This window comes from Gymnodraco acuticeps, unplaced genomic scaffold (assembly GCF_902827175.1).
Source record: "Gymnodraco acuticeps unplaced genomic scaffold, fGymAcu1.1, whole genome shotgun sequence".
In the NCBI taxonomy this organism is placed as follows: domain Eukaryota; kingdom Metazoa; phylum Chordata; class Actinopteri; order Perciformes; family Bathydraconidae; genus Gymnodraco; species Gymnodraco acuticeps.
In genome coordinates, this window is record NW_022990560.1 from 159246 (window position 1) to 171778 (window position 12533).

General features: G+C 41.8%; 1 protein-coding gene across 1 annotated transcript in view; it reads left to right on the forward strand.

Moving 5' to 3' along the window:
- The first annotated feature begins 5283 nt into the window (after positions 1 to 5283).
- The window catches only part of LOC117553658 (F-box only protein 33), a 28828-nt gene continuing 21578 nt past the window's right edge, over positions 5284 to 12533 (forward strand). Inside the window, exon 1 of the mRNA XM_034227663.1 lies at positions 5284 to 5820. Coding sequence (XP_034083554.1) covers positions 5387 to 5820 — 434 coding nt within the window. The 5' untranslated portion in view covers positions 5284 to 5386. The remainder of the gene's footprint in view (positions 5821 to 12533) is intronic.

Here is a 12533-nt window from a genome sequence, read left to right on the forward strand (position 1 = left end):
TTCTAAAATATACAGTAGTAAAGAGACAAACCCACCAGCATTATAGTAGCCAAATTCTTGTTTGTGGGTTGTATATATAAAATTGACTTGAAAAAGTTGCTGATTTTAGAGTACTGGCACCTTTTTCATTCCAATTCAAGCACTGGCTGTGTCTGTCTCTCTCTGTTTCCCTGTGTCTGTGTCTCTCTCTCTGTCTCTCTCTCTCCCTCACTCTCCCTCTCTCTCTCTCCGTGTCAATTCTATATGCAGTGCTGGAATTGGGCCGGTACTCACCGGTACGCAGTACCGGCACTTCTGGTTCTGACCCATGGAGTACCGGCACTTCTTGCTCAGTACCGGCATGCTGGTGGTACTCCGGTACTCATGCACCGTGCCAGTACTCAACACTCTCCCGCCGTTCTTATTATACATCCATATATATACAGCCGCCCGGTACTCAGTAGATGCGTCATGAGGTGCCGAACGGACATTCTCATCGCTCTAACCGCTGGAGTTTCACAGCGGCTGTCAGCTGTTTACTCCTGTCATTCAAACAGAACGTGCTGGAGAGGGGGCGGGGCTTATCTTCTCCATGTAAATACTGTGGTGGAAACGACTATGTCAAAATTAACCTATTTGACCGTGATTTAATAGTAATACACGTTTCAAAATAATAATAATAATAATAATGCCGAAGTAACAACATACTGAAAACTGTTAGTAAAACCATGTTTTAATGCTTTACAATTTACATACCTAGATGCACGTGTGTTGTGTTTATGCAGTGCAACTCCCACCCAGTGGGTGGCTATGTAGAGTGATAGAACAGAGCAGGCACGCCCCCGAGAGAAGGAAAGCAAGTCACGTCACAAATTAGCATTTCTAAAATGTTAGAGTGGATTAATAAAAGTGCAAAAAGACAGCGGTTGTCGCCGGAAGAAACTTCAAATACAGAGAATGCTGTGCCTGTGTTGGAAATTGTGTCTGATGGGGAGCTTTCTTTGGTTGATCCTCCTGCTCCAAGTTCTAGTGCATTAGCATTAGCACTAGCTCCGCCGCCTCCTCCAGAGCCTCTAACGTTAGCTGCTGCTGGCGCAACTGCCACCACCAACACCGGGCGAAGCGATGCACCTGACTGCTGGACAACGGACCAGGTGCAATATTTTTGCAAGACCAATGCATGGCTCCTTCTGAAAGATAAGAAGCTAGGATGTCGGATATGCAGAGATGTCAAATCTTTGGGAATACACACTGGACAAGGACTGAAACTGTCAACTGAATGGGGTGAGTGTGCAGTGTCTCATTTCGGTGTTGACAAGGGCAAACAACAAGCTAGCCTGAGAAAAAAAAATCAAAGAACATAAAGAATCACAAGCCCATGTAAAAGCTGCTGACATCCTTACATCTGCTTCACGTGAAACTATTCAACATCAAGTGCAGTCTATGCATACATCTGAATTAGACACCACTATCAGAGTTTTTCGAACGGCATATAAAATTGGCAAACATAGCCGGCCATTCACAGACATGCCAATTGATTTGAATGTACAGAAACTGAATGGGCTGAACGTGGGCAGGGTTTTGCACTCCAATAAAACCTGTGGCGAAATCATCGACCACATAGCTCATGAGCTGAAGAAAAAAATGGCAAAAGACATTACAGAAAACCAAAGAAAACTCTGTGTTTTGGTCGATGAATCTACCACTATTAGTGGTAAAACGGTGCTTGTTGTGTGTCTACGCTCAGCATTAGCTGATGCTGAGCCCGAAACGTTTTTTTGGGAGCTGATCGAGTTGGATGGAACAACGGCTGATGACATCACAAAGGCGTTAATGGAGTGTCTTGGAAGAGATTTTAACGAGGACTTTTTAGGTCAGTGTTTCGTTTCTTTTGCATGTGATGGGGCTTCAGTCATGCTAGGGAAGAGAACAGGCGTTGCTACCCAGTTGTGTAGTAAATTCCCAAGCCTGTTTGTGTGGCACTGCTCCAATCATCGTCTAGAGCTGGCAGTTGGGGATGTGGTCAAGGAGGTCTCAGGGCTCAATCATTTCCAGATCTTTTTTGACAAACTCTATTCCTTGTTCCATGCCTCCCCCAAAAATCAGAGGCAGTTAGCGCAGTGTGCGCAAGCAGTCGGACAGCGTCCCCTGGTGATAGGGTGTGTTTTGTCCATCCGCTGGGTGGCTTCAAGTGAAAGGAGCGTCAGAGCAGTCTGGGAAAACTACCGAGTGCTTCATGATCACTTCACAAATGCTGCAAACGACACGAGCAGGGATTCCAGAGACAGAGCAAAGTACAAGGGCCTGGATGATGTGCTCACATCTGCAACGTTTGTCAGCAATCTGGGACTGATGTACGATGCGCTCACAGAGCTCAGCGACCTCTCTCGGCAACTCCAAAAAAGAGAGATGACACTGCCTACAGCAGATAGGCTCTTAACTCGAGAAATACGAGTTTTTGAATCCATGGTCACCATGCCTGGCCCACACATGACTACAGTTCATACAGCTCTAGCTGAGAAGTCCTTCAAGGGTGTTGCCCTGCGTGAGAATGGCAGGCTTGTACAGATTCATGCAGGTCAGTTTTTCCGCAGTATGGTAGAGAATCTGAGACACAGAATGACTTCCACAACCTCCTCTCATGTCAGCACAAGAGAAATCCCATTACATGGCCGGGAGGCCCGGGACAATCAGCTAATCCAGGACATGAAAGTTATCCATCCTGGAAGTTGGCCTGAAGAGGAGTTAGACGTACAGTATGGGGACGTAGATGTGCTACGTTTGTGCGAAGTGCTGAAAGTGGACAGAAGAGAGACTGTTCAGGGCTTTCGCGAATACAAGGAAACCAGGGCATCCCGTACACCTGCTGCCATGGAGCCTCTACTGAAAGCAGTCCGAACCATCGCTCTCTCCACTAGTGAGTGTGAGCGGGCATTCAGCTGCATGAACGATATCCTTACTGCAAAAAGGAATGCTCTCTCTGTCAGCCGACTGTCCAGCCTGGTTTTCATTAAATGTAATGGACCATCACTAGGACAGTTCAATCCGGAACAGTATGTGAGGTCCTGGCTGGCAAAGGGAAGGAGAAGTGCTGATGAAAGAGCCTGTCCAGCTCCAGCCCCTGATACTGATGTCCCCAAGGCCTTCTGGAGCCTTTTCTAACAATGTGAAGTATATTGCAAAGCAGCTCACCCAGTGAGAAGACTTTTGGCATAATGTGCCGATTTGTACAGATCCTGGAGATAGAAGGACTTCAGACCAACCAGGGAGTTATCTGATCAGCTTGGTGTTCAATGTAACTCTTTACCATGGCTCAGACTTTGTTACTTGCAGTTACAGTTTCTCATTTTAGATTGTGCAAATTTTGCATTTGTTTTTACATGTTCTTTGTTCATGCTCTTTATCATTTTTCTGAGTTGGAAAGTTAGATTGCATCATAGTTTACTTTATACATATTTGTATTCTTCAGTGGTGAAGTATATTGCAAAGCAGCTCAGCCATGTGAGAAGACTTTTGGCACTTTTTCGTTTTTCGTTTTCTGAGTTGGAAAGTTAGATTGCATTCAAAATGTACAGAAATACTTAATTTTGTTAAAGCTTTTTATAAAAAATGCTTCTGACCAGAGCTTTGTTTCCTTGTCATTAATGTTGAACACCACCAGAGGGGCTCTCACCTGAAAGGTCTCTGCTTCATGTGTCTTCAGCAGAAGATCTAGACTTTGATTGCTATATTTTCAGTTAATATTGACCTTACTGAGCTTTAGCCATATCCGCTGCCTATCATAAAAATGTTAAGTACAGTGAACCTTTCTAAAATATACAGTAGTAAAGAGACAAACCCACCAGCATTATAGTAGCCAAATTCTTGTTTGTGGGCTGTATATATAAAATTGACTTGAAAAAGTTGCTGATTTTAGAGTACTGGCACCTTTTTCATTCCAATTCAAGCACTGTATATGCCAACTTTTCTTGTTTCTGCCGCTGCGTAGCATGTTGTAACAACGTGGAATTAGCAGAATAGGCTATTGTATTGTTTAACTCACACCTGTTGCTCTCGATGTAATTTAGCTGATAAAAGGAGACTAATAAAATCTAATAAAAGCCTCACGCTTGGCGTTTCACTGTCAAGGGGTGCGATATAGCGTGTATGTAATTACATTACAAATACTGACTTGAGCCCCACCACTGTATGGGTTAGCCCTACTATAGATTACCCAACAAAAATACTCTGGCGCCGCCACTGCTGGTCGGTGTGTGGGCCTGTGGTTGGGGGAGCAGAGGGGGAGGGCTGAAGAGGGTGTGACGTTGACCCTGCTGTGTGTGTGTGTGTGTGTGTGTGTGTGTGTGTGTGTGTGTGTGTGTGTGTGTGTGTGTGTGTGTGTGTGTGTGTGTGTGTGTGTGTGTGTGTGTGTGTGTGTGTGTGTGTGTGTGTGTGTGTGTGTGTGTGTGTGTGTGTGTGTGTGTGTGTGTGTGTGTGTGTGTGTGTGAGAGAGTTAGGGAGTGGAGTACTGAGTGATGTTGAACCTGCGACATGTAACCTGTGACCTATGAACCATCTGTATGCTATCAAAGGAGTTATTAAACCTAATAACTTGAGGCCTGTTTCCGACTCCTATTGTGGAACGTTACAGTATTGTTGTTAGTTATATGGCTTAAGATGTGTGTTGGTTTTTGAAATAATATATTGGTTTCTTTAATAAAAGGCTGAGGTGAAGGTTTATAGATACAGTATGATTGCAGTGTGGTGCACAGCTGTCAGATAAAATACCAGGAATGTTAATGCTTTCCAGTGCAACAGCCTACTGCCTGAAACTTTTGTGAGGCATAGGAGTTTGTTAGGACTGCCAAACTGTTATCACTTTAACTTTGTTGTGCTGTGGTTATTTCCACCTTGTGTAATACGTGTTTAAAGTGGAGTGCATAGCCTGGATGGGTTGTAATCCATTGATTATTAAGGAGAAGAGTTGTGTCTGTGTTGAAACCAGCAAAACAGCGCCCTCCCGCGGGGGTATGGCAGTATGGCAAAAATAACAGCACTTCAGGACTAAACCATTCACTTGACAACGTTGCGATGCAGTGACAGTCACTAGTTACCAAACATATATTTTTTAAATCACAAGAGCCGTCATATTATTAAATAAATAATATATTTAGGATAAAATTCACAAACAGTGGTACTTTTGTGGCAAAGGGGATTTGTGTAACCTGCGTGAGGATTGTTTTGTTCCCCTTCATTGAAAAGTGGTGGTACGGTCCAATAGTATTGAAGGCAACGCTGAAAAAACGACTTGTTTTCACCCAGAGGAAGAAGCGTTGCCGTTATCTGCTGCAGCACCAATTTTTTAAAACGGCTGTACCATTTATTTTATAGCTGGTTGGTTCTCGCAAAGCAGCTTTCATTGCTTGCCATGGCTCTGTGTGAGGGTATCGGAGCCATGGCTTTGCCCAGCGAGCTTATCGTTCATATATTCTCCTTTCTGTCCGACCGAGACAAGCTCCGGGCCTCGTCTGTGTGCTCACGCTGGAGGGAGTGTCTCTTTTACCCCGCGCTGTGGACTGAGCTCAAGCTGCGGGTAGGTGGTGGATGTAACGGTGGCGGATCCACCTCAGAGGAGACCCCGAAGCTGGAGTTCCTCATGCGTAAGTTTGGTTCATTCGTGCGGGAGCTGCAACTGGAGCTTGCCCCGGTGGAGGGTTACCTTAGTCCCCTGAGCAACGACCCGTCCCCCCCCAGGATGGACCAGCCAGACAGCGACCCGCAGCTCTCCGAGCGATGGAGGGACGCCATGGCCACCTACTTGGACCAGGTGTTATGTGTGTTCTCCAGCACCCGTAACAACAGGTAATGTTACAGAAAAACTTGCTCTAAAATCACTTTCTGAGTGTTTATTTGTATTCAATGTCTGTAATTCCCATGACACCCTCTGCTTTTTTTGAAATCCGTAGTATTTGTTGCGTCGCAGCAAGCTAGCATAGTTAGCTATAAACAAACCCTGACATTAGCCGTTACGTAATAGGGTCATGTCTTTGCAGTGCAGTTAGCATCCGACGCTAAATGTCTCTGAGGGCATTATCAATACAACAGGAGGCATTTCTTTGTCTTTCCTTTACAGTTTTACTTTTACATAATGACATATTTGTGGTGTATGCATATGTGACGACGTTTAAACGCTTGCCTGCGTTTCTATTGTTGCCAGTTCTATATTCTGCGTTGCATTGGGGTCTTCATACCAGCAGATACAATGCAGTACTGCTGGTGGCTAGAGAAGGCTTTGTTGGCTGTAACTTGCTGATATCAGCACACATATACAGTGTGTGTATATGTGTATATATTTAGCTCTGGAATGTCGTTACATACTGTTGGATATAATCACCTATGTGCTGCGTACTTATATTCTAGCCACTTTCTGCTGTGGAAGTTGTTTCCTGTAAAATGTTTATTTAAATGGCAAAGTTTCCTGTTTCAGTGCATAACTCCTCTATATAATACCTTCTCCCACATTCTTTATTATTCGCTACAGTGCTTTGTAGTGTCAAAACAGCATTCATCCAATGTTGTGCAGTCCATGTCTTAGTTCTGCTGAGGGGGCTTGAAACCGTTTCAGTTGTCGCACTTCTCCTCATTGAACAGCTTTGCATTGGTTGATGCAGGATTTGTATCATTTACTTTGTGTACTAAAGAATAAAGTTGGCTTATTTCTTGTATAGAAAGGAAAGCCATGGCATGAAACGTAGTATTTAGTACATTAAAGTAGCATGTTGTAGTACACTACTAGAACTCTAGAAAATAGATATTGCGGCAGGTCCTGTGAAGTTTCCTAGTTCCAGACTTCTATTAGCGCACCAGCAATACAAAATGTTGACATGGCAAGTGAGCATTTTTAGCAGTATGTTATGAGAAAATGTGCCAGACTCGATTATGTTATTCAACATTTTTGTATTCATTCGAACTTAAAGCGTAAGAAGGAAACATTTGGTTTTGTAAAACTTTTTTCATAGAATAAACCTCTTATACCTCATTCACACCAACGCAACTCCGGTTCAAGCTCCGTGCTAGAGCTTTTCAGGTTCAGAACCGGTTCTTCGGTTTAGCTCCGGCTCTTTCACACCGCCCAGAGTCCGACTGGTGCTGCGCCATCATTTGCGTCATGACGTAACCATTTGCGTGCCTGTTTCATAAAGCCAAACCACGCGGAAACCCCTCACAGCTCACACCGACAACAACAACAATGGCCGATTGTGTTGAAGCGCTACTCGTTTTGGTTTTGCTCTGTCGAAACAAAATGGAAGAAATGGGACGACTTTACTACCAACTTTACAGTCGTTACAATCGCAATCATCAACTTCAACGACGATTCCAATTCCCCCTGCCCCGCCTTGACGTAAGCGTGACGTATGCCGTGCTTTTGCTCTAGCCGGACAATTTTTTGGTGCTTGAAAAGGATCCGGACCGAACCACAACGGTCTCTGGACTCTGAGCAAATTACACTTTTCATATGTATTATCTGTGTTATCTGCGAGACTTCGCAACAACGCAACGAGTCAAAATGATCCGCTATGTCCTGCAAACAGCGCTCTGCATGTCCTGTTCCACTGTCTGTGTGTGTCTGTCAACGCTTTGGTCCAATCACATTCAGCATCCCGTCAGCGTTTTTTCCCCCCAAACAATCTGCGAATCAGAGGCACAGTAGGGCGGGTCTTAGCGGAATGTGGGTGGGGAAAATGTGTGTGTCTCTTTCAACCTGTCTGAGTCAGAGCGAGAGTTTAAAAAAAAAAAAATTCAGAGCGAGAGTTAACAGCTCATCTAGTTCCATCTGTACTGGAGCTAGTAGCCTAGTTTCACCTACCGGGGTGGCAACTGACACCCTAAAAATAGGCCTTAGTTGGCAACTTTGTTTTGAAAGAAAAGTTGTGGCTCATCGGACATTTATGAGAGAAAATCTCTAATGTCCGAGTGCAAGTGAATGCAGCACAAGATGCACGTCATGTAACCCCTCCCCCGGTCCTGGCGCGAGCGTGGACATATGATTGGCAGCAAATTCATTTGAACGGGACGGTGCAAAACGAGAAGCATTCGGACCCAAGCGCTGAAGGAATGAGGTATTTGCGGTCTACAATGACAGAGAAGAGACTGTCAGTTTGACTGTACTCAGCATTGAATCAAAACGCACTAAAGCTGTTGATCTTAATACGTTTGTGAGGCGTTTTGCTGAACAAGATGGTAATCGCCGCATTCAGCTGTATCAGACATATCAACTTGATGCTCTCCTCACGGATGAGCATACAAAACTATTAAGATGATGACCTTACGTGTGTAAATATATTTTTTTCTTTTCTTCTTTTTCTTCTGCCCCCAAAAAACTGTTTTAAGTCCTGAGAAAGTCAAATAAGACGGTGTGTAAAACTACACTGCCCAGCCAAAAAAAAGTAACCACTTTGATTGAACTAGGCCAGTAGGTAAGGACTTTCCACTGGATAATAACTGAAGTATAAAATAATGCATGTCTGAAGTAGTGTTGCACGGTGTACCGATACTTGAAAGGTACCGCGATACCCTGCCGTTACAAACGGTACGATTCCTCCGTTTCATTAGTATCGGTACTTTAAGAATGACGGGGAAAAGTACTCCGGTGAGAAAGCGCCGTTTTAATAAAGAGCCGTGTGTGTTCAGCGCTCTGCTTCCACTCCCTGCACTGCAGCCGTGCCTGCAGTCCCTCCCCTCTCAAGCACGCTCTAAGTCCCTCCCCTCTCTCGTGCACTCGGCCACGCGCTAGCTGCCAGAGCATGTGAGAAAACGAGAAGCATGGCTGCAAGTGGGAGTGCAACTGCCGCTGCGCCTCGGCTTGTTGACAAAAAAGACGCCAGAAGCGAAATTTGGAAGTATTTGAGCTATATCTCTGACAGTGAGGGCAAGCCTACGGACACCACGAGGCCTGTCTGTGAGAAATGTTTTAGATCCCTGCAAACCAAGGGAGCCAACACATCAGACTTGGCTAAGCACCTCGCCGACCGGCATCCAGAGACAGACAGGTTAGCGAATGTGATAGATAACATAATTACATCATGCTCAGCCCATGCCCTCAAATCTAAGTCAAACCAGTGTAATTTATTTTGTGACAAACGATCGTTTTCGTTGTTTGACGAGGCAATTAATGGCAATGATAACTGTATAATATGGCTATCTTTTTAGCTAACTTACCAATGTGGCTAACATCTGAAATATATATTTTGTTAATAATTATTTATATTACTGTACTATTACATGTTAATAAAATATTAAAACAATTATATTTTATAAAATAAAAAAGTTGTTTGAGATGATGCTTAATTTGATTTAATACGAATTCTTATCATTTATTTTGTTTATTATTTTCATTGTTTAAAAGTTTGTGTTATGGTTATGGTTCTGGTGTGAAATAAAGCACAATAATTACATTTAAGATTGTTTCCCTTTTTTTAAGAAAAGTATCGAAAAAGAATCGGAATCGCAATTCTTGACTTGGTATCGGTATCGAAACCAAAATGTTGGTATCGTGACAACACTAGTCTGAAGTGATGGAGACCATGTTGAAGGCAAACAAAAAGAGGAAATAACAGGTTAAATCAAGCAAATCCCCCTCTCAGATTCCACAGCAACCAGAAGAACATAAATACTGGCTGGTGATTTGATTCATCAGCTTTGTGATGGAATAACAAATGCACAGTGCATTTCCTTAGCTGTGGGTGAGTCCACTGACACCACTGACAATGCTCAGTTGCTGGTGTTTGTGAGTTTTTATGATGAGGCAAAGGGGGAGTTTGTTGAAGATGTGTTGGGCCTGACGAACCTCAGTGGACACACAAGGGGGCAAGACATTTATAAAGCAATAATGGGAATGCTGAATGAAAGAGTATGCAGCTGCCTTTATTCATAACTGTGCAGCTCTTACATATGGAGGACGGAACATGACTTAAGTATAAATAAATAAATGTATGAAGAAATACAGGAATAAATACGTAAATAAATAAATACAGGAATAAATAAATACAGGAATAAATAAATAAATGTTGAAATGAATACACAAATAAATAAATAAAAGAATAAATGCATAAATAAATGCATAAATAAATATGGAAATAAATACATCAATGTATAAATAAATAAATAAAAGTCGAAAATAAAACAGAACACACATTTATTTCTACATTTACGCGACATACATTTATTTATTTATGTATTTATGTGTCCGTATGCTAATGAGGTGGGCGGTCCTAACCTCAGTCTGAAGCAGGATTGGTTACAGGAGTGTGTGATCATTTCTGGCAGAGGGCTCTACTACTAACGCCTGGATAACCGCGCTGATTCGAATGCAGGAGCTTTACTGTTTAGCCCTTATCTTTATACATCCATGGTTTATCCACAGTTGTAAGGTTTATTTATGGATATTGATTTAAGAGCCATTGGAGATCATTTACGATCATTAGCGGACCATTTAGAGAACGGAGAACCAAAAGACTATGTCCAGTTTCGTGTGGAACGATGTATAGAGGACTTGGCTCAGCTCGACATGATGTGACTTGCCACAAATCTATTGCTTCTGTCTGGCTCCAACAATTGGCGAATCCTGCTTCAGACTGAGGTTAGGACCGCCCACCTCATTAGCATACGGACACATAAATAAATAAATAAATGTATGTCGCGTAAATGTAGAAATAAATGAAAGATATATAATAACGTGTGTTCTGTTTTATTTTCGACTTTTATTTATTTATTTATACATTGATGTATTTATTTCCATATTTATTTATGCATTTATTCTTTTATTTATTTATTTGTGTATTCATTTCAACATTTATTTATTTCTGTATTTATTTCGTCATTTATTTATTCCTGTATTTATTTATTTATTTACGTATTTATTTATTTATTCCTGTATTTCTTCATACATTTATTTATTTATACTTAAGTCATGTTCCGTCCTCCATACTTACACTTCGACTCTGAGGGGTCAAGCACAGACACAATAACAATGAAAACTGTTGCATACAGATTATTTTTGTTTTTGCAACCTCGTGTTAAGAATCTTGTTGCTATTGTTTAAAAGTTTGAATGACCGTAATAAACGGACCTTTGTCTTATTGAAACATTTATTTTGGACCTTTAAGATTTTTATTTGAGTACCCCTGCTTTAACGTATAATAATAATAATAATAATAAAACAAAACAGCAAACTTGGCTATTGTTAGTACTTTTAGAAAGGCAATTATGGCTAGGCAAATTGCACGCAGGTTGTAAGGCAAGTCGACTTATTACAGTCCATCACCAGCGACATATAGTTTAAGGATTTTGATATATTGATAGAAATGGAATTCAAGAAATATAACAAAACACATTTTTAAATCCATTTCCCACCTTATCTTAAGGAATCCATGTTATCATATGAGGATACTGAAGTTTTTCATTCAGCTAACATCAGTCCAACTCCTTTGGTACTGTAACATGTAAAAAAAACGAGAATAGATAACCAATTGTTCCTTTACTAGTGGTTTTGCACACTAAGTAGCTGCACATAAGACTGCTGTTGGTTTCTGCAGAGGCTCTTTGTGAAGCTTAGCCCTCTTTTCATTTACAGAAAGTGGGCTTCATCGAACATAATGAACATTGTACCATACAGGTACAAGCCTACATCATTGTTGCACACAATTATTTCCCTCAATGTACAACTTTTATCTTCTAAACATCGTTTTTAAAACCATAACAGACATTATGTAATCAGATGCATTAGATAATAAAGCAGCAGACAATATTGCAAAAGATAATGTCACATCTATTTTGGGCACCAGGATGTAAAGGGCTCTGGACAGAAGGTGCAGCAAAGTGCAAGTTCTCGCATGATAAGCAAATATCCATCTACAGTGTTTCCCCTAGGATGGAGTCATAGCAGCGGTGCTAAGGCACGTGGGCCCAGCACAATGTGAGCGTGGAGCGCGTGGAATTTTTCAGTGTGTGCACGTGCGAAGTGCGCCCCGCTAATTTGTTTCTGTGTGTATGCCAGCACAAGAAAGGCTCTTGAGGCCTAGTACCAGGGCCGGTTCTAGCCAATTTGCTGCCCTAGGCGAGATTTTATAAAGAATAAATGAAAAATCTCTACAAAAGACAAATACACTACAAAAACAGAAACTTATTGACATAGGTCATATACGTCAAAATGGCTTCAAATGTATTCAGTATTGTATGAACATGTTTGAAATGGGGGGTGGACGTCACATCCTCTAGGGGGGTCCGGGGGTATGCATTTTAAAGTAAAATGCTTCAATCTGGTGCACTTTGAGCACACAATTACTAGAGACCTGATCTAGGGGGTACAACTCTAAAACACCCATATGAAAAAGATCGGTTTACATTTTAATAATCAAATAAGTATATGAACATAACCAATAACCTACCATAGCCAATAACAAATAAATGTAACTTATTTTATTTTTGTTGTTCGTTCATATCTTATTTTACCTTAACATTTATTTATTTATGCATATTTTTGTATCTCTCCAACTTTAAAGGATATTTTTAGTTAC